This window comes from Acinonyx jubatus, chromosome D4 (genome assembly GCF_027475565.1).
Source record: "Acinonyx jubatus isolate Ajub_Pintada_27869175 chromosome D4, VMU_Ajub_asm_v1.0, whole genome shotgun sequence".
Taxonomy (NCBI): domain Eukaryota; kingdom Metazoa; phylum Chordata; class Mammalia; order Carnivora; family Felidae; genus Acinonyx; species Acinonyx jubatus.
The window spans coordinates 34,505,355-34,527,847 of NC_069391.1; the positions used below are offsets into that span (position 1 = coordinate 34,505,355).

A 22,493-nucleotide genomic window follows, 5' to 3' on the forward strand; every position below is an offset into this window, starting at 1 on the left:
AGGAATTTGTTGGAAGTTAGTTAGGATGCCAAGTCAGGGACCCCACACACTGGTAGGATGGGTACTCTTGTATATGTCCCCTTCTCCTTCACATGCAGAAGCCACAGCACTGGAACAGGACGCATGTGTGAACATCCACTCTTATAGAAGCAGATTGAGAGACTATGGAGCCAAAAAGTCATCCAAAGCCTCTGCTTCACCCCCTCCTGCCTTACCTGGAGGAATCTTAGCCCCCATGGATCAGGCAGCCAGCCAGGGTCACACAGCTGGTGAGCAGAGGGCCAGGCTGGTCCCAGGCCAGCCACCTCATCATCACCATCCAGAAGGCTTTGGTTGTCTACAAGTCCCCAGGGGGATTAGTCCCTCTTGAAGCAGTTCCAGATTGAGGAGGGCCGGGGCAGAGAGCTTGCCAGATCTCAGCAAGTTGCTTCCGGCCAAGCAGCTGCACTAGGCACAAGGCACAATGCCAGCAACACCCCTCAGCATGAGGCAGTGACCCCACAATTGGCTTCAGGGCTGCCATCACCACCAGATGGGTCTGGGTGAGATTTGCCCAATTTAGCTGCAAACCTGGCATGGGGCAAGGGTGCTATCAGGTAGAGCTGGAGGGAAGAGTGGTGCCTGGAAGAAGTCCCTGGCTCTGCCCTGGGAGGCTGGCACCCTGTACCTGATGCCAGTTTGTAATACCTTGTTTGGGGCCAGCCAGACCGGAACCAGCAGCATGTGTTGATCAACCCACTAAAGATTAGAATGCACTGGAACAACTCTTTAATGGGCATTTCTCTTCCTCATGACACCTCCCTATGCTTTCTTCCCAAAGTGCCTGACCACAATGATTACTTTGGGGACCTATGTGTAGTCCTAGTCAGATAAACCCTGAGATAACCTGAGTCACCCTTCCTAATGAGCAAACCGGCGACCAGGAGGCAGTGACCCACTGGCATCACTTGACACAGTGGAGCCAGGACTCTGCTCTTCTGCTCCTTGCTTCCTTTGCTGACCTGAACTCATTCATGCAATTGTGGTACAGGGAGCATTGACCTGGGTTGGAAAAGCAGTGTAGACATCTGCACGGTTAAGAACATGGGCTTTGGAGCCAGGCTGCCTCCATCACTGGCTTGCTGTGTGAATGCATTTAAGGTGGTGATGCCATCAGCAACCCCTAGTAGAGCTGTTGTGGGAATTAAGTGGGGAGCCAGATGCAGAGCACTTAGCGTAGCCCCCGCACACAGCGTGCACCCATCACTCAACCATTCTTAGAGTGCATTATTAAGAGTGGAGCCTTTGCGACCATGGCTGAACCACTCAGTTTGTCTGACCTGCAGATTTTTTTTATCAGTCAGGTGAGGAGGGGGCTTGGGTTTGGTCATGGCCCTTCCAAGGCTTGCTCTGTGAGGTTCCGTGAGAATGGGCCGGTGATGCTGCTCAGTGAGGGCTATAACCATGACTGGTCTGTCATGAAAGTCTGTCCCCTGTGGCTTTATCACATTAGTGTGTGGCCAGAGGCCTCTGTGGAAGCCGGGACCACACTGCGCCCAGCAGACCGGAAGATTGCACCAGGGGGGCAACTGGCCCTTTGTACAGTCCATCAGTGCTGGGAGGACACAAGATAGGACTTGCATCTGCCTCTATTTGCTAAGGCCCCAGGTGTTCCCTACAGCACAGGGGTCAAGGGATGCCTGCCCCTCTCAGGATTGACTTGAGGATGCTGGTGCCACCCTGCCCCTTATCCTGATGGAAACACTCACGTTTGGGTTGCTTGCTGGAGTGTGTCTGTCTTTCTGGAACATTGGGCACCTTCTTTCCACTTCTTGAAAGGGTGAAGCCCTAATTGTTTGGAGGGTCAGACCCTCAGATCATCAGCAGCTGATTGCCACACCCTGGTGGTTCCTGTCAGCTTCTGAAAAAGGCATTTTGGGTGAAAGCATAAACCTGATCAGAGCTCCTGATCCACTTTTCCCGATTTCCTCCCCTTTCAAGTCTGTACCCCTCCTCCCAACCTTCAGGGCCAGCTCCAGTCTCCTTATCCAGCTACTCCATGTCCCCTCTTCTTCATGAGCACCTAGCCCAAGGCAGCTCACGGTATTTGGTTTTACCTCAGAACCCCTCAGGCTTTCCTCTCTCCATGACTTTGCTGCTGCTTGACTTGTCTGGGTTGCCCTTCTCCTGGTGCCCCTCATCTTTACCTGTCTGTCCTTTCCTTGAGCGTATTCTACCCAGGGCCCTCCATTCACTGTGTGTGACACAAGGCAGGTCCCTCAGCCTGGAGGGGCCTCCTTGCACTAAGACTTGAGATTCTGTGAAGTGCCACCTCCCCAAAGTTTTTCGAAATCCCTGGGACAGCATTTGCTTTCTGCCTCCACTGAGCTGCCACTGTGTGTACCAGTTTAGGGTACTCGGGGCCAGTCAGAACTGGGTTAGCCCCAGTTAGGCCTATGAATCTGTCTGAGCCTCAGTTGCTGCACCGTAAAATACAGTAGCTCTTGCCTGTCTGTGCCATGGGGATGAGGAATGAAATACAGCCAATACCCAGGTCAGTGCCTGGCATAGGCAGGTGCCCACTAACTTGCAGCTGTTATTAACTCATTGCTTATGGATGTTGGCATCCCGATTCTCCTGCTAAACCATGAGGTCTCTTGGGGGTGGGAGCGTTGTCTAACACCATGTGAGTGCTCAGCGTTTGGCCTGGGGCCCACCTTAGCATACAGTGAGGACTCTGTGGATGCTTGAGAAAGAAAAGCAGGCAGGCTCCTTGATTGCCTGTGAATTGGGGTCTTGCAGTTGACGTGGAATCAGAAAGCTGTCTCTTGAGAAAGTTGCTGCTCTAAATGGAGACTTGTTTATGCACTGCACTGAGTCCAAGGGCAGCCAAGATCCTGGAGCGCAAGTTCGCCTCAGTGAGTCTCCACAGGGGATGGCGACAGAACTCTGGCCTGCAGCCTCTCAGAGGCCTCAGCACACCAGAGCAGTCCCTGGAAGAGTGCAGAGTGACAGGCAGGGCTGATGGACTCGGCCGTAATTGCAGAGAGGGCCTAAGAGCTCTGTGAAAAGACCCACGTGGCTTTTTAAATCCTGAGGAGAGCATAATTGGTGTCATCGAGTGTGTGTTCTCGTCTCCCCTCTGGTGCCACAGAACAGGGGGGCTCAAGGGAAGACCCCATCACCGCAGATGATGGAGGGAAGGGAGAGCACACTGGGCTCCCTGACTCAGATGTGGGCCTTTCCCTCGCCCTTGGGCTGAGCACAAAATAGCAAGTGGTACAGGTTCTGCCGGGCAGTGACAGGCCCTCTCTGCTCCCTCCAACGTGACCATTGTTCTTGTTCCACACCCCCTGCTTCCGCAGAGCTCACCACCCGCTTCTTGGGTGTTTCTGTGCACGCCTGGAAAAGATGGTAAGAGAACTCCAATTAGTCAGTCTCCTGGCTTCTAGACAGCTCCGGAAACCAGACTAGATAGAGGAGGAGGAGGTGGGGCCTCATGCTTGTGTTGCATTGGGTTTATCTCCAGGCTTTATCTCCGAACCTCCCTGCCCTGCCCTTGCTGGCCCGCAGCGTCCACCCAAGAAGACCCCTGCGGCCTTGGCCTCTGCCTCGGCCTATAAGGGATACCTGAATTCAGATGTCTGTTGAAGCACCTCAGTCAGGAGTCAGGCCTTTTTCCAGCAAACGTTTTAACAGTTCAGATGGGGATGAATGTCCCCTGTCTTTCCTTTGATGTGGTGCCCTGGAAGTTGGCTGATTTTCAGCTGCATGCCTAATTAGGAACAGCCACCCGCCACTCCTGTGCAGTTCCTCACTCACTCTGTGGTGCTGGGTGTGATTTTAACACCTCAGACCTGACTGAAATAGATGCCCCAGCCTCCAGAAGATTAAGAACTAGACAGTCTGATAAAAGAGATGTCAGGAAGCATCGGGGAAAGGCAGGAGGAGGAGTCCGGGCCAGGAGTGAGAGGACCTCCAGCCTCATCCCTGCTACTTTCTCCCCATCCCCAGCTCTCAGTTTCCCGGATCTGTAAAATGTAGTGACTAGCCTGCTGATCACTGAGACCTTCGCGTTGCACACAGGAGTTGATCCAGAGCAGGGCTCCCACATGGAGGCACGAGACTGCCAAAGCAGCAGCGAGAATTGGAAGTTTGGGATCCAGAAATGAAAGTAGGTTTAGAGGTTGGTGTTGAAACCCTCCATCGCGAATGCAGGGTTGGCCCGTCAGATTTCCGTGAGCAGACCTTCTGTGGCTCTGGGAGATGAAGGGTCATCTCAGGGCAGGAGGGGGTCTTAGGATGGGGTTCCCAGGAAGCCCAGCAGTGGCAACCAAAACAACAACAACGTCCACAGAGTACTTTCTGTGCATCTGGCACTGTTCTAAACATGGAAGGTATATGAATTCACTTAACTCTCCTAAACGTCCTTCCAAGGTATGTACTGTTGATCCCCCATCCAGAGATTTGGAAACAGTGGCAACTTGCCCTTTTCCTCCGCTGGAGCCAGGCCTTGGGCCCAAGCAGTCTGGCAGAATCCGTGTTTGCAGCCACCACACCGTGCTGCTGAACCTGTCACTCACCTGGACAGGTTTTGCCTCCCTCCAGGTGGATGGTGCAGCTTTGCCTCTCTCCAGGTGGATGGTGCAGGGCAGCCCCAGTCAGTGGAAGGTGCATCAATCTCGTAAGGCAGCCCTAAGCTTCCAAGTCTAGTCTGCCCCCATCCCTGGCATCTCAGGCATCGGTCCTGGTGACCTCCAACCCATGTGAGAGAGGTCTGGCAGCACACCCAGGCACGTCCACACTGGCTGAGTAGAGGTTTCTTGGCCTGGGAATGGAGGCCTCTGTGGGCCACATCCCTACTGAGCTCTGCCACCCTGTGATTTGGCATCTGGTGTGGATTCCCAGACAAGCCCAGCTGGGAAAATTAGAGGTGAGGGGCCTGCAGGCCAGCGTCTATCATTTCCAGCTAGGCTTCTGCACGTCTGTGCCAGCCTTTCTCTGCCCAGCTCCACCCTGCCCGGAGGTTCTAAGACACCTCTCCTTAGACACTCTTGGGGGTGCCATCCTGTGGCATTCAAGATCATCCAGAGCCCACTTTCGCCTACCTCCAGCTTCCTCTCCCACCAGGCCCTCTGGACAGCCCACCTTCCCCATGTATTACCTTGTGCGTCCAGCCCCTGTGCCTTTGCTTCACTCCTTCCTCCATCAAATGTCCATTTTCCTCGCCACACCATTGTGCAATGACCTCATGTCTAAATTCCTTAAGCTTTCCCACGTTTCCCCCAACTGCACTGTAGTATTATGTCTGCTCCCTGGTGAGGATCCTGAGCCATCTCTGTGCTGGAGGCTCTGGCCCTCCCTCACCCAGGGCATCTTGAAGACCAGGATCATGTCTCCATCTGGCTCTCGTGCCAGGCATTCAGTAGATGCCTGGCTGGGTGCACGGAGTGGTGGATGCCAGTGCTGCCAGAGGAGGCTGGGTGCTCCAGGGATGCACACGGATTTCCTCCCCTCCCATCTCCCAGAGACCTCCTTTTCCTGTTCCCGAAGGGAAGGTAAAGAGGTATAGAATAGGTTTCTTTTCTTCTAGTCTTTTGGCTGGTAAAAGATATTGACCGTAAAGTATGTTGCACATTTGTTTTCATTTATATGTGTATTTATATGTGTTTTTATTTATATGTGTATCCACCTGCTTTCAAAATATAGATTTGGGGACGCCTAGGTGGCTCAGTCGGTTGAGCATCCAACTCTTGATTTCAGCTCAGGTCATGATCTCACAGTTTCATGAGCTTGAGCCCTGCATTGGGCTCTGTGCTGACAGCATGGAGACTGCTTGAGAGTCTTTCCCTCTCTCTCTGCTGCTCCCCTGTTTGTGCTCCCTCAGTCTCTCTCAAAATAAATAAATAAACTTGAAAATACAGATTTGAAGTTGTCCATAACTTTCTTAAATGTATATAATGAGGCCATTATAATGGAAATCAAAATCCACATCGAAGGAAGGGCGAATGAATGGATACAATATCTAAGATAATGTACTTATTGAAGTCAAGCATCAGAATTAACCCTGAGCTTCCTGGCAGCCAAAACAAAGAAAAGTGGGGGTGGGGGGCTGGGAGGGGGCGGGTGGTGAGAGGGAAGCAGCACAGAACTGGTGAACCCTGGAGCAAAGTGTAGCTTGTTGCTCATGGACTTGGGGAACTCTAAACCCTCATCGGACCCACTCAGGAGATTCTTGGTTTGCACCAAGCTCTGCCCTGGGCCCCTTACTCAAGATAATCCCCTCACCCTTGCTTCTCCGTAGCCACAATCCTTGTGCAGCACGCCCGCCTCCCTCTCCTGGCTCTGTGCCTTTGGTGAGTGTTCCCAGGGTCCCTTCCAGGTCTTAAGTCTCTTAATTCCAGAGAAAGTACTGTTTTATTTGTTTGTTTGTTCTCGTTCTCTTTCTCTTTATGTAGTTCCACTTGAAAACCTTTCTATTCCAGAGATTAACAGAAATCCCCACCTGTCAATTTAATGTTTCTGCTCCCTGCCTAAGAGGCATGAAATCACAGCCTGCCACCAATATTAAAGGTCATTTTCCATGAACTTATAGATGGTGAGGTCCAGATAACTTGTGACTTAAAACATATGGTCCCCTGTTAGATCAGTCTCTGGACCATCAGAGGTCGGTCTGGGTAATAAGGAGGATGGGCCTGGTCATTAGGCGGGAGACAGTGATGTCTGGTAAGCTAACCTGATGCAGTGGCCCTTGACTTCTGGAGCCCCTGGCAAGCCTTTCCTGGGAGAGAAGATGCTCTCTAAATGAGCATCTTCTCAGGAAAAGGCAACTGCTTCCGAAATGCACATAGCTCCTGTAAGCCCATCTTGCTTAAAACTGTATTTACTTTCATGTTCTCCTGTCTTAATTACCTTTTTTCTTTACTGGCGTCCTTATTCATTATTTAAAACAACTTTCAAAAATAATTATGCAATAATTCCTTCCTCCATGCACCGTAGCTCTTTACTTTCCTGTATCAGGTTTTCGGCCCTTTATTCATTTGTATCTGTAGTGACAACATTGCTGTCATCAGAGTCTAGATATTGTGGCAAAGTGTGTGATGACAGTATTCAGCAGTTCCTAAGCAAGGGCTAGAATTCCCTTTGGGGCATCGTTCACAGTGGCCAGGACTTGTTTAGAAAGCCCACATTATACGGTTTGCTCAACACATAAACAATCTTGTATTTTACTTTTTAACTTAGCATAATTTCATGCATGCTTTTCCATGTAGCTGCATAATCTTCAGATTTATCATTTTAATGGCTGCTTAATATTCCATCCAGTTAGCGTGCCATAATTTACTTAACTGTTCCCAATTGTTGCAGCCTTAATGAAAATTTGAATTCACCATGTACTACAGGGGGAAGCTGGTTTTAATGATTACCATTATAACATCCCCTGCCCTAACTGCATGACATTAGTAACCCAGCTTTAGGAAGGCGCAGATGCTTTTGGAACAATAAATTCTGTAGGAGAGGTGTATGCACAAGTCCCTCTGATTTAATAGCTAATCTGTTCACTGCACATGTTTTCCTTTTATGCTGGTGTTTATGTAGAATATCTACCTCTTCTGCATATTGTGTAACACTAAACTACATGCATTTGGCATATTGCTCCCGATACTTTATCACTGCTGTCAGGAACTTCCATAAATTAACAAGAATTTGGGAGTAAGGAGTGGTTTCTGGCTGTCGATTGTCGTTCATTTATCCCACCCACACTCTTTGAAGATCTGCTTGCAGCCAGGCTCTGTCAGGGAGAGAGCAAAGGCACTTCCGATTATTGGAAGCCCACAAATGGGCCTCTGTGAATTGCTTTGTGGTGCCCAAGAGTAAATGGTGATTCTCATGTGAAGTGCTTTGTAAACCGTACAGTGCATTAAATAGTTGCTGGTCTTGCTGATAAAGTAGGGTGAAGAGGAAGGTGGTTTTCCTGGGTCAGTGTCCATCAGCTGTATCCCCAGTGTCCTCAGACCTCGGAAATTTCCAAGGACAGGAGGCTAGACTGCACTTCTCAGAACCAGCGAGAGTGATGATGATGACCCCACAGAACAGATTAGATAGTCTGGTAGGTTCAGTGAGTTTCAGAGTGTCTATAGTGCCTTACAGTTGGTGTTCACTTTAAAGTGACCAAGTCCTACTTTTCTTTCCTTTTTTTTTTTTTTTAAAGTTTATTTATTTTGAGAGAGAGCATGAGCAAGGGAGGGGCAGAGAGAAAGGGAGAGAGAGAATCCCAAGCAGGCTCCATGCTGTCAGCACAGAGCCCAACCCAGGGCTCGCTCAAGCTCATGAACTGTGAGATCATGACCTGAGCTGAAAGAGTTGGATGCTTAACCAGCTAAGCCACCCAGGTGCCCCTGAGTCCTACCTTTTATAGCTCTTCTCTTTTCCTCTTCCTCCCCCATAAAAAGAAAAACATCATCCCTAAAACTAATAAAACGATCCCAGTTTACTCATGGGACCCAGTAAAGCCATATTTTGCCAAAGTACAGGACATCTTTTCAGAGAGGACAGGATTTTCAGGGCCCTGAGAAGGTGAGAAGGTTTTTCCATTTTCTTCCTCTCTCCTTGTAAAAAGAGAAAGTGTTTTCCAAAGAAAGTATCTCTGCGCACTGCCTACACCCCCACCGGCTCTCCAGCTCAGGTCCCTTTCCAGCAGAGAGAAAGCAAGCCTTGGGCCAGTACCTACCTACTTGGTTTTGTTCTCATTCATTCTTTTTACGTGTATCAACTGTTTCTAGTAAAGGATAATGACTTAAGGATAGTGATGTAAAATTTTTGTAATGAATTTACTAACTCTAAAAAGTGAGGCAGCATAAATAAAAATGGAAAGTAAGAACCCAGGCGGTACCTGCAAACAACAGAATCAACAGCAGTTGGTGTGTGTGTGACTTAATGAAGTCTGGGAAACACTACCGTAATGTTATTTAACGTCAACGCTAACGGCACTGGCGCGGCATCAGCTGGCTTCTGTCGTATCAGGGCATGTGCACACGGAGCTTTGCCATCCCCACGAGCTGGCCCTGGACCATGAAGCCCAGCCTAAAAACAAGCTTTTGCTTAGGAAGGCTGACATCACCATGTGTTTTGTCCACTGCTCTTCAAGGCACATAAGTCCCGTGGGTTTCTACTGTGTCTTTATGCCATCGGAACTCCGATTTGGAGAATGCCTCCAGAGTCCTTTTCAACAGCTCACTCTCAACGATCCTCACCCCTTTTATATCAAGCCTTACCTCTCCCCTCTCATCTCCTTGGACCCAGTGCTCCAGCAAAAGTGGACAGTGAATAGACCAATTCAGCCTTAAATGGAAAGGAAATTCTAACACACACACTACCACGTGGAAGAACCTTATAAACATTATGCTAAGTGAAATAAGCCCGTCACAGATGGGGACAAGTACCATATGACTCCTCTTGTAGTGAAGTATGTAGGGTAGGAGAGTGGTGTCTCCCAGGGGACAGGGAAGGGGAAGTGGGGAGTTTGTGTTTAACTGGGACAGAGTTTCAGTTTGGGAAGATGAAAAAGTCCTGGAGATAGATGGCGGTGATGGTCGCACAATGGTGTGGATGTACTTAATGCCACTGAACTGTACCATAAAAATGGTTAAAATGGCAAAGTTATGTTATGTGTGTCTTTTACCACATGAAACAGAAAGGCAGTGAGCGGTATTCTCCAGCCACACTGCCTTGCCTCAACATGGTCCGACCGCAGGGAACGCTGACCCTCCTGTTTTCACTTCCCTTGTCATTCTCCCCCCCGGCCTCGCCCCTCACAGGCCCTGCACTGAGCCCTTTGCTACAGAGAATTATGGTGATTTAGATGCGTATGTCTACCTCTTCTGGAAGCAATGGGCTTCCTGAGAACAGCCTCTCGAGCAAACCCTCCCTTCCCTGTGTCCCATGCAGGCCCTTCACACAGGGGGGTCTAGGATCAAAGCAGGTGAAGTGTCACTGTTTGGCTCAGAAGCACCTGATTCTGGCATCCTAGCATCCATCTTCGAGCCACCACCGGCCTCTCAGAAATGAGCAGCTGACATGGATGCCCCTGTCTGGGGCCTGATCTAAACAGGCAGTCACCCCTCAGCCCACAGAGGGCCAGGCCTTGGCCTCCCTTCCAGAAGATTTGGAGCACCCCCGCCGCCCCACTTATTCAGAAGTGAAGCTGGGGGCGCCTGGGTGGCTCAGTCAGTTAAGCGTCCAGCTCTTGATTTCAGCTCAGATCATGATCTTGTGGTCCCTGAGTTCGAACCCCACGTGAGGGCTTGTGATTCTCTCCCTCTCCCTCTCTCTCTGCCTTTGCCTCACTCGCACACACTCGCCTGCTCTTTCTCTCTCTCTCTCTCAAAAATAAAGGAGTGAAGCTAGATGTCTGCTCTCAAGTCCCTCGGATGTGCTAGTGTGTTAGACTAGTCCTAGTGGGGAGGCCTTCTACTCATCTGTAAAGTGAGGGGGTGAGGGCTCTTTGTGATATCAGAACACACCTGGAACATCATGTGCACATCTGGGCCTGTCCTCACAGACTACAGTGCACAACCAGATGGCCACAGTGAGCCTTGTGGTTCCGTCATTAGGTCCAAGAGCCTGAGATCTTTGTAAGGAAACTTTGCCCTGTCAGAGCAGAGACACTGCGTTCAAGGGGTGGGGAGGAACAGGTAAGCGCAGTAACAGGCCTGTTGCTGTGCAGTCCTCACCTCCTTGGCTGGGACTGAATTCCCGTGGGTGTCACCTGACAGATCTCAGATGAGGAAGTAAGTTCCGCACATCCATTACATCCCTGCCTCCTTCCTTGTTGCTTGCAGAATTTCAGAGGCAAGAAAGTGTCCGGTCCCAGCACAAAGGCATCCAGTTATATGACACCCCTTATGAACCTGAGGGCCAAAGTGTCGACTCGGACTCAGAGAGCACGGTCAGCCCCCGACTACGGGAGAGCAAGCTGCCCCAGGACGACGACAGGCCCGCCGACGAGTACGACCAGCCATGGGAGTGGAACCGGGTCACCATCCCAGCTCTGGCAGGTAAGGAGCCGGTGGCCCCGCTCAGAGGGCGCTGCTGACCCACGCTCAGTAGTCGCCTTTGGTAAAGAGGGTACATGCACTGGTCCCTTTTGCTCAGGTAAACCCACAGGGCTTCGTTTGATGGTCCGGCTGGGCCCCTCAAAGATGATGAGGGTCCTAGAGAGAAGGGAGGCCAGGTCAGGCCAAAGGGAAATCCTAAGTCTGGCCTCCAGGCCCTCCGTTCCAGTCTTTCCTAGTCTTCACAGACGGCTCCGATGATTTCATTGTCTGACTGTGTTGGTAGTGCTCTAGTTCACTGAAGCCAAGATTTCAGAAGGAATTTTCTTATAAACTAAAAGAAAACCAACTGCAAAGCGGTTCCCACTGAGTCTGAGGGAGCCCAGTGCTTCTGTCTATTTGTGTGGATGTGATAGGCCTGGTATACCTAGGGCCACCACGTTTCCTGTTCCAGCTTTGGCATGAAGCCATTCATAGAGCATAGGCATGGGCACATCCTGACCTCAAGCTGGCTTTCGTCCTGGCCGAGAATGTCAGGTGCCCCCCATCTGCCTCACTCTGAGACTGGTTCTCTAGAATCTGGGTATCTGTCACAGCACTAAAACTCCTCTCCCACAGCCTTTTAGAAAGCTGCCTGCTACATGTGTCACAGGTCTTAAGTTTATGTGCTCACCCTCTGATTCTAATCCCAGCCTACTGGATCCATGCCAGGGTTATGATCTAAAATTCAGAAAAGGCATTGTTTATGATCATGAAAGGTGGGAAACAACCTGAATGTCCAGCAAACAGGGATTGATTCAGTGGAATACTGTACAGGCGCTAGCAAGTGATATTGACAAAGAGTTTATAACAACGTAGGAAAAATGCTTATGTTTAATGTTAAGAGGTGGAAAGCCAGATACAAAAGATTTCTTATGCATCTAAGAGTTTAGGCATGTGAAAAAAGGGACATTGAATGACTCATTTAATTCTTGCCACACTGAAGGTCAAAAGGGGGGGGAGGGTGGTTTTAATTTTTAATTTAAGATTCATTTTTGCCTGAAATCTCTCTTTTTCGTACCCAGCTGGACACTTCCTTTCTAGTCCCCGGCAGCGAGGCCTCGGCCCTACCCCTATCCTGAACAACAATTGATGTTCTAGCTGCTCAAGCACATACTACTCACAGTTCCCTGGATGTAGTGTGCATCGTGCAAATTCCATTCCTTCTGCCTAAGTGCCCTTTACTGCCATGGAAAAAATCTTGTGCCTCCTTCCAGGCCCAGCTCACACGTTGCCATCTCTGTGAGCCCTTCCTGGGACATAGCTGTGCATCCCAAGGGCTTTCTTACTGTGTCTCTGGGCCTGTTGAGCTTCTTGCACTCAACCCTGGCATGACGTTTCTCTCATTGTACGGTTAGCCCTGTCAGTACCAGTCTCCACCTGTCAGACTTAGAGCACCTGGCCGAGAGCCAGACATAGGAGTAGTCGTGAGGTTGAAGGTCAGGTCGCTCCCATGCATTTCACAGCCCCCTGTCTTCCTTTGGCACAAGGGAATCCAAGGACTGTCTCTGTCCCCTGGCATCGCCAATAAGGGGCTGTGCTCTTCTCCTGGCCGTGAGGGGAGCTGGAATGGGGCCATTGCTACCCAAGAGGTTACTTTCTGCAAACACCAGTTTGATTAAAGGGCTCGTGTGGCAGCTCTCCCAGACACCCAGGGCCTGTGGCATGAGATAGCACTGAGACAGGTGGAGGGTCTCACACTCTCCTAGACTGACCACCTGTAGGTCCCTTGAGGGTAGGGTTACCTTTGAAGCTCTAGTCTGGTCTGGCACCGTGCTGCTCACAGCACGGTCCCTAGACCAGCAGCATTGCATCCCCTAGGAGCTGGTGAGAAATACAGGGTCTTGGGCCCTACCCCAGACCTACGGAGTCAGAATCTGTTTTAACAAGATCCCCGGGTGATTTGCATGCATATTAAAGTATAAAAGCACTTAACCTATAGGACCTCAAATGTTCTAAAGGCTCTCAGACCAGAACTTGCCCACTTCTGCTCAAAGGTGGTTTTAGAACTCCTGTACATTCTATACAAAGGATCACAAGGTCTCAGCTAGAACCGTCTCCTTCTAAGTTTCTGGGCCGCAGGTGTCCATTCTGGACGTGGCTTTATGTCACTGAGTTGCTATCACAAGTGTCATTATAGGTCTACTTCTTAGGCTGCTGAGAGAAGACAGACTCAGAATCAGGTCCCTGTCTGTGTCTCATCAAGTCACTTATCTGTGCATGGCCTGCTCCAGAGTATAAACCAGCTGTTCTCTTTCCAAGAAGCTTTTGGCTTCATTCTGATTTCTGGGGCCTAGAAGGAAGCTGTTTCACTCGGGCTGAAGGGACGCTATGAGCACCTGTCATTAGTCATGACCGGATGCCTCCCCATGTCTGAATAGCCCGTCGGTGCAGTGTTCGTAGGTAAGGAGCACCTGGTATCCTAGCCCAGAGCGAAGGTGGAGTGAGAGGTGGATGGGCCACTTTCCAGGTAATGAGGATGAGTTGAAGTGGCTTGAGTGGATAACTCAAGTGCTGCCATGGTCCCATTTGTAAACCCAGAAGTGTGGCTGCCCAGGATTGAAGGACGGTGTCCTGTGTGAGTCAGTAATGCACGTACATGAGTATGTCCGGACGCACACACTTCAGCAAGTCATTGGTGTCACTGGGGAGCAAGGCAGTGCTTGGCTAGGCCCTGTCCTCCTTACAACACCCGTTTGAAATGGTTTCTCTAGACTCTCAGGAAGCTCTCTGATGCTTACTGAGACAATGGAGTACAGGAGCTGGGAAGTGTCTGCGTATGGGGTAAAGTCGGCTAGGCAAAATCGTTACCATCTCTTTCCTCCCTTTGTGTTCTCTGGTTCTGCATGTTTAGCCTGGATGAGGGAATCTGGGCAGTGTTTTCAAATTTCCAAAGGGTATGGATTGTGAGGGAGCCCCAAAGGGCAGAGCTGGACCCACCAAGAAGGAGTCACCAGCATTTAGGGTCCAAGTGAGTGGTGAGAATCTCATTTACACCTGGAAGTATAATGAGCTTCCCCTCACTGGGAATTTGCAACCAGCAGCTCATTTGAGGCAGGAATGATGACAGAGGCTTTGCCCAGCAGTGGGGGGTTGGTCTGTCACTTTGAGGGTTGTGTCCATCCTTCAGCACCCCACCATGCTGATCAGAGACAGGGAGAAGGAAAGGCCTCTGAATTATCTCCATGATTCAATCTATGAAGCAAAAGCGCTTCCTGCCTTTCAAAGTGCTGTCCTATACTGCATTCATGGAAAGAGGCACTCTCAAAAGAGTTCTTTGGCATTCTCCATAGAAGTAACCCTTCCCAGCCAGCAGCTCCAGACCAGCCTTTATGGAAGTCAGGCCCTTCCCAGCTCAGCCACACTCTGGCAATCTGGGGGCCGCTGCCTCTAGAAGGCTCAATTACCACTCCCCGGTTGTGGTGAAGACAGATGTTGCAGGGTATGAAGTGGTCTTAGCTTCTTGGGTATGAAAGTCTTCCCTCCTAGAATTCTCTGGCCAGGTGAGTGAGAAATACCACAAGCTCTCCAAAAAACCTTGGGCCTTCACTGCCTGCTTTTCCTCCAGGAAGCTGACTGTGGCCTCAGCCAGAACCTCCACCTGCCCTGCACTGGAGTTCCTTCCCACACGCGTGGCCTTTGTTGATCCCAGCCCACAGAACAGATGCCTGGTCAGGTTTCTTGCACCGCCAACTGCAGGAAACAGACAGGCTGCAGCTCCACTGTGCACAGAGAGGTGGCGTGGCTTCCATCAAGCTGTCAGCCCCCTTCCCCATGGCAGAGACACCTACCCTTAGAGCTGGCCAAGTTCGGTTCCCAGCCTGCTTTGACTCACCCCTTGGGAGTCTTTACAGCGACAAATTGCAAGGTAGCAGGTGGGTCTAGAAATGGCCTGTGGCACTCCCTGCCCAGTGTGGGGCAGGAAAAGCAGCCTAGGGTGATTCCACACTGTCTTGGGGCAGCATGGATTGGTACAGAGGGTCTAACCAGCCCTGGGCCTTGTGGCAGGGATTGTGACATGGACAAATGGAGCCTGCACAGGAAGTGTCCACACAGGGAAGGGCAGAAGAGCTGAGAGGATAACCTAGAGAAGCAGACATGGGCTCAGGGTGGCATGGATTAGGTGTCTTCACATCTCTGAGTGGCCACTGGGAGGATGAGGATTGAACCTGTCTTAGGAGCCTCCCATTTTCTCACCTAGGAAATGTGTCCGCTGCAAAGGGTCCTAGTGAGGCTTAAAGGACACGGCATCAGGAAAGTGCTGGCATCTACTGAAGCACTTTCTGCCTGCATTATCTCCTCTAATCCTCTCAGCCACGCTCTGGGGGATTAGTTTCCTCATTTTACTGAGAAAAAATACTGAGGCCCAAAGAGAAGGGGCCCATAGCTAGTCAGCCACAGAGCTGGGATGTGAAGTCCAATTCCAGAGCCCAAGCCCTAACCCAGCGGCTGTCTGGGCTCCCTGCTGCTGTCAAAGATGCTGTATAAGATATGGTTGGAGCCCATGGGAAATGTCACCTGCCTTTTGTTGCCCTTGTACAGATTCCTCCCTATGTCCACATCTGGGAGGATACTCTCCTGGGGTGTGCGATCCCACCTGGAGTGGTTCCAGCTGAGGATTCTGCAGGAGCCCAAGTTCTGGAAGTTCATGCCTGTGGGGGGGCGCTAAGCAGAGCCATCCCACGGGCTAGTCATGCTCTGCCACCACTCAGCTCCCACACCATGGCATCCCACTCCCTCTTGTCCAGCTGGGGAAACTGAGGCCTGGAAAGGAGAAGAGAACCCCCAGAGACTTCATAGCAGAGCCAGTCAGGCCATACACAGAGGATAGATCAATATTTTCCTTTTAATCCAATGAGTACTGTTAACAGCTATATCCTTAATGGTTTGTAATTGCTTCTGAGAAGCAAATGATCAGAGTGCTTGGTCAAAGAGCCAGGTGGCAGGGAGTGTGTGAAGGGTGCCCTTGAGATCTTTTAAAGGAACAAAGTCATTTCTTTTTTTCATTTTCAACTCACTGTCTGCAGATTCGTTTCTGTTGAAGCTACTTTTTGGGCGATGCCCTGGGTTCAGCCGGCAACAGGTCTGCTTCCCAGCAAAGATAGAAGACAGACAAATGACTCAGTGCTGAACATAGTTATTTGGGTATTTATCTGTCTTCGCCACTAGCTTCTCAGCGAGTTTCTCTGCCCTCAAAAGCCCAGGACAGGGGTGCCTGGGTGGCTTGGTCGGTTAAGCGTCCGACTTTGGCTCAGGTCATGATCTCACAGCCCATGAGTTCGAGCCCCGCGTTGGGCTCTGTGCTGACTGCTCAGAGCCTGCAGCCTGTTTCAGATTCTGTGTCTCCCTCTCTCTCTGCTCCTCCCCTGTTCATGCTCTGTCTCTCTCTGTCTCAAAAATAAATAAACGTTAAAAAAAAAATTTAAAAAAAAAAAGCTCAGGACAGTGTTTTGCATGTCAGGAGTCAGTGGGGCAGTTGAAGGAGTCAGACAATCCCAAGTTCATATGTCAGCTCCACCACTCACCAGCTGTGGGACCTCAGGCTGTTCAGTCTCCGAGTCTTAGCTTTCCCATCTACAAAACAGGGATGCTCACAACGCTTTTCACACTGGATCCCTGTAATGATTAAGGGAAAAGATCTGGATGAAAAGACTTTGTTAGCCCTAAAAGGTCTCACTTGAGAGCATGGTTGTCAGTGTTCAAGGAAGTCCTACTGTACTAAATAAAATTCAATTTAATGTTAAAATAGTACCCCATGGGGAGGTACTTCGAAGGCTCAGAGGCCCCACTTACAAAGTCCATTCCTCGTTACGCCTGGCAATGAGAAACATGGATGGTGTGGAAAGCAGTTCTTCTATAGGAAACCGTAATCTCTATTCCTATAGTAGTTCCAATGGTGAGCCACCCAGTTTTTCTATTCTTCAGTCCTTCCCAAGGATTGGACCACTGGTCCCTGGGTGTGAGAGGGTCCCCATTGCCTTTCTCCCTTCTGTCCCCCTCCCCATTCTAGCCATGACACACTTGTGAATTGGTTGGCTTGCCCCAGAGCAAGCAGGGGACTCACCCAGAGGAAGCATTAAATAGATTGCTGGGTCACACTCCTCAGAGTTCCTGATGCGATAGGTTTCAGGGACGAGGCATGAGAATTTACATTTTTAACAGCGTCCCAAGTATTACTGATGCCACTGACCTGAGGGCTTCACTTTGAGAACCTACAGTGTACCCTGTATATGTTACATGTTAGGTACCAGGATCAGGGGGAGTTAGAAAGGGGATATCACAGCTCAGCTCAGTGGTAGCAATGCCACCTCCTCCAGAGAGCCCTTCCTGGATATCTCCAGTCCCTTGCCCCCCCTCATCCCAGGTTGGGCTGGGACCTCTGTGCTTCTACCACAGCCTGTACGGGGTGCATTGGTTTATTCTGGAAGAGCCAGATACACACTTGCAGGGGAAGTTCTAATGATGTGTTGGTCACCCCACCCCCAAACTCAAGAGACACCCTGTTGAGTTTTGACACCTGCCCAACCTCATCAAATAAGGCTGAAAGGGCAGAGAGAGGGCAAGTAAAGTCCTGGATATGTCTGTTTCCTCCACAATTCTGAGTCATCTCTGAACCAGTTCAATTGACCAATTTAAAATAAACCTATTAAGGTAAAGGGACAAATGTGGGAAGGACAGGAAATTCACATTTAGAGAACACCACTTACGAAGCCCTGCAAGGTGGGTGTGGTTTCATTGTCCTCACACAGGTGACAGGGCTCAAGCTCAGAGAGGATGAGCAGCTTGCCTACAGTCGGACAGCAAATGAACCCAGGTCAGTCTGACTGCAAAACCTTTGCTCTTTCTACCGCTGCATTGACATCTCAAGTGTGGAGAAGGCAGGTCTGAACATTCCCTTTACCTTGTGCTAGTGCGATGTGCCTTTGGTTGCTGTGGAGCAGTTGCACCCACTCCATGCTGACCTCGTGACTTGTCACTGGCAAGTGCAAGTGCTCTGAGTCTGGTAACTCTGATATTATGTGCATCAGACACTTCCTCTGGGCTTGCTGCTCCCACCAAGCCCCGTGACTCACCGTCATGCACTCAGAATAAACAGGCTTAGCCCCTGGAGAAGGTTCCTCGGGGAGTCTTAGACCTGCCACTGTCACCTGGCACACCAAGACACATGCCACCTCCTGCTCACCATGGGCCCCAGTGGGGCTTTTGTGATGCTTCCTGTCCCTTGCACAGCTCCCAGAATACCTTGGGCCTGCAAGGAAATTAACAATTTTGTTTGTATGGGGAGCTTTTTGCAATGTAATGAGTAACAGTTGTAATTAATGTTTAACACGTATGAACAGCAGGTCTGCAGAGAAAAGGGGGGTTTAAATGACTACGAAGAGAACTGGGATCACTCACTTCCTTTGGCTAATATCTTACTGAGGGACAGGTTTTTCCAGTTGGCTTTTCTACTTGACATATGAATGAATTAATTCATTCACTAGCCCCCCCCCCCCCAGAAAGAAAGAAAGAAAGAAAGAAAGAAAGAAAGAAAGAAAGAAAGAAAGAAAGAAAGAAAGAGAGAAAGAGAAAAAATGGAAAACACTATTGTTTAATAGCTTTGGTTTGTCTAATTACATTGATAGATAGAAATGTTCCTTCGAGTGCCTTTGTCTCCTGTGTAACAAAAAGCACAAAGATTTGATAAAATCTTTGCTCTTCTGTTTGGCAGGGCAGACATCTTCATGTCAATAGAGATTTTTGTAAGCTCTGTGAGGTCAGAGACTCTGCCTGGCTTGTTCACCCCTCCAGAGTCCCCACCTAGATCCATGCCTGGCACATAGTGAACATACAGATATTTGTTAAGTTATTGAATAAATCATAGCTCAGGAAAACCAACCCCATGACTGCTTCAGCTCGCTGGAATACCTAGGTAATTGTGCAGCCTGCTCACACAGAGATGGTTTATTTTCATATCATTCTTTCATGCTATATGCCTGTCTTCTCTCCAAATGTGGCTGAGGGATCTGCACCTGGACAGGCATTTTTGCCTGGCTGTTAACTCCCGCAGTTGCTACCTCTGTTCTGAATTCCTAGGAAGAAGCCAAGAGTGTGTCCCTGGCTGTCTGAGGATTGACCCAGGAGTCCGGATACCACATTGCGGGTGGAGAGAGTGGTGTGCTAGTGGGTGGCATGCAGCCCCCTGAGAGCCATGCACCTGGCTTGTCCCCTCCTGTCACTCTTCCTTTTCCTCACTGCCATCTCCAGAGCGATGGCAGCAGAGACATAGCGATGGCAGCAGAGACATATAAACAGCTTGGTGGGGGCTTTTGGGCTCCTGGATGGGGGGACTTGTTTCCATAGATGCCCACCATGTAGGTCCTCTGAGGCTTGTGGATGGGGGGAGAGTCTCTTTGCCTGGCCCTAGGATTCTAAGTGAACGTCTGTGGGTGTCTGTAGGTGTAAACATCAGGAAACCTGCATCAGACACAAGCAGGCGTTCTCCATCTGACAGGTGAGCCCGACTCAGAACTAGTAGAGTACATATGAACTCAGGTGCCAGAGCCACGGGGTCTGGATTTAAAGCCCCGTGCTGCCACTTGCTAAGAGGGTGACTTGGGGCAAATTGCCTCTGTTTCCTCATCTTAAAATGGGTGGCAATTGGTGCTGAGAGTTAGGACACAGTCAGTGCTCGGTGGATGCAGGCTTTGGTATCACTGTCATTGTTAACTATGTTTTTGAGAATGTGTTACACTGTAGACAGGATTTGTGCTGACCTTGTTAGAGGCCTCTGGGATTGAGAGGACTTGGGTTGGAGGCAAGTTCAAATCTAGCTGTTGACTTGGGGCAAATCAGTCTCATTTCCAGCCCTCCAATTCTCATGTATAACATGAGTTATGACAAAAAAGATGGCTTGCTTCGGCAGCCATCAAGGCCTCTGCATTTGGATCATCCCATCATTTTCATCAGGATTTATCTTATTTCCCATAGCCGAGCAGCAGCCCTTGGGGTGGGGTCTTTGCACCACACAGTGGTGCCTGTTTCCTATGGGGGGTGCAGAGTAAGAGGACGAGGACACACCCACCCCTTGTTCCAGGCCCTCCTTCCCCAGCCCAGACTTGAGTGTACATGCATGGACAGCGTTCCTGGAACCCAAGCAGCATCCCGGTGCCTGCTTCAAAACCCATCCAATGCCCCGCTTCTCAGGGAGTCACCACTGCCTCCCTTCACAATGGAGACCTCTGTTCTCAGACACTGCCCAAAGGATGTGGCAGCGTGGTGCCCTGGGGCTTGCATGTGTCTGCCGAGGTGAACACAGAGGCCTCTTGTCGGCAGTCCTGGAACACAAACCAAACATTTGCTGAGCTGCCTGTTGTCTCCCAGTACCTGGAGGTGCTGCTCTCACGCACAGGGCAGGTGGGGTGGGGGCAGGCGGGGAGTGAAGCCTGCTCTTGAACTGGAAGGAAAGGGGGGGCCTCACCTCTCTGGGCTTCGATTTCTCCATCAGTAAAATGGGAATTCTAATACTGATCTTGCTGTGAGAAGCACATGAGGTAACCTAGAACATATGTTTAGAAAGTTGAAGCAGCAAAGACCGTTGTCGTGGGAACAGATTTTCAGTCAATTGCAAGTGTTTGCACATTGTCGTGAAAGTCTGTGGTGTTTCCAGAGGCTCCAGGTGTCATGTGGTCCGCCCCAGCTCCCCAGACCACTGCACTGTCTCCCTCCTTGCCCCGTCTTGGGGGCTCCCTACTGCCTGGGCAGCAGCCCCTTGTATGCTTCTCCACCCCTCCCCTCACACTCCCTTCCCCCCTCAAACACACAGATAGACTAGACTAGAGTTGAGGCCTAGCTGTTGGCAGAATGGAAGCGTCAGCGCCAAGGACTGTGTGAAAGGGGTGCTTTGGACACCTTCATTCTAGTCCCTGTGGCTTTGTGTTTTCAGAGTATAGGGCAGGCCCCTCCTGTGAGCCCCATGTGATTTACAAAGTTTTCATTTCTGCTTCATCCACAGAAGGCCTAAAAAAACCTCTTCAGTGGGCTGAGAACTCCTTGCAAGGCCTTGTTTTCAGTTGTCTAATCCTTGTTGCCTTTGCTTAACAGACTCTGTCCTGCATAGGTTACTGGGAGGGTCAGAGTCTATTACTACCTACCTCCATATGGTATATGGTATAGGTATATGGCATATAACTTTATGGTATAGGTATTGTCAACCCTGTTTTACAGAAGCGATAGCTAATGTTCAGAGAGGCCTAGAAACTTGCCCAAAGTCACACAGTAATGGCAGAGGCAAGAATCAAACATGGGTCTTTCTAATTCCATAGTCCACACCCTTTCCATGATGCCGAGCCACTATGGTTCCTCCATTCCCTGGCCTTGGTGTAGCCCATAGGCGGTTCTTTAAAGTCGGCTGCATGCTGGCTGTGCAGAAGTTCAGAGGAGGCTGAGGTATGAATGAGGCGCAATCTCCATTTGGTTCTGAAAAGACACCTACCTATACTAGAGACTGGGGTGGGATTAGACAATGGCATATACTGGGGATGTAGGGCACAGAAGAGGAGAAGGGAATACTACCTGGAGGGTCTAGGTCAAAACCTCCCCTAGGAGGAGGTAGCAGTGGAGCTGAACTTTAAAGAATAGCTAGGATCGTGCACCAAGAGATAGTGAAGAAAGGGATTCCAAGAGGGCAGGCAAGGCAAGGCAAAGGCCTAGAGGTAGTTGGTGGATTTGGGAAGTGGCTGGGTTTTTTTTTGTTTTTTTGTTTTTTTTAAGTTTATTTATTTATTTGGAGGGAGGGAGGGAGGGAGAGAGAGAGAGAGAGAGAGAGAGAGAGAGAGAGAGAGAGAGAAAGAGAATGAATCCCAAGCAGGCTCTGCACTATCAGCACAGAGCCCAACACGGGGCTCAATCTCACAAACTGTGAGATCATGACCTAAGCCAAAACCAAGAGCCAGTCACTTAACTGACTGAGCCACGCAGGCACCCCTAGGGGACTGGCCATTCTTTGTGACCGGAGCCAAGGGCTGGATGTGGATCCCAGAGGGGTTTTGTAGGGAAAGGTGGGTCCAGAAGGTTGGACTAAAGTCCAAGTCACTGAGGATCTTGAGCACTAGAGTGAAAAGTTTGCCCTCCATCCAGGGATACTGGGAGCCAGCAAGGGTTCATGAGCCCAGCAGAGCTGTGCTTTAGAAACCTATTGGCTTTTTGGAACTTGTTTTCTCTGACCAGCCCTGAACGATAAACAAGAAAGGAGCTAGACCCTGAAGGAACACATTTATTTCATCTAAGAAACGTTTACTAAATACCATCTCCATAACAAGCACTACTTTAGGTTTAGGAGCAAACAAGAGATTGGAGAGGAAAAAGAGAAAGAAAATAAATCCCAGGCACCGTGTCCCCACAGAACACCCAGGCTGACTGGGGAAGAGTGGGAGGGGTGTCCGT

General features: G+C 50.0%; 1 protein-coding gene across 1 annotated transcript in view; it reads left to right on the forward strand.

The window, feature by feature from the left end:
* The window catches only part of SHB (SH2 domain containing adaptor protein B), a 135,632-nt gene that overhangs the window by 76,801 nt on the left and 36,338 nt on the right, over positions 1-22,493 (forward strand). Inside the window, exon 3 of the mRNA XM_027039484.2 lies at positions 10,818-11,033. Within this exon, the coding sequence (XP_026895285.1) occupies positions 10,818-11,033 (216 nt within the window). The remainder of the gene's footprint in view (positions 1-10,817; positions 11,034-22,493) is intronic.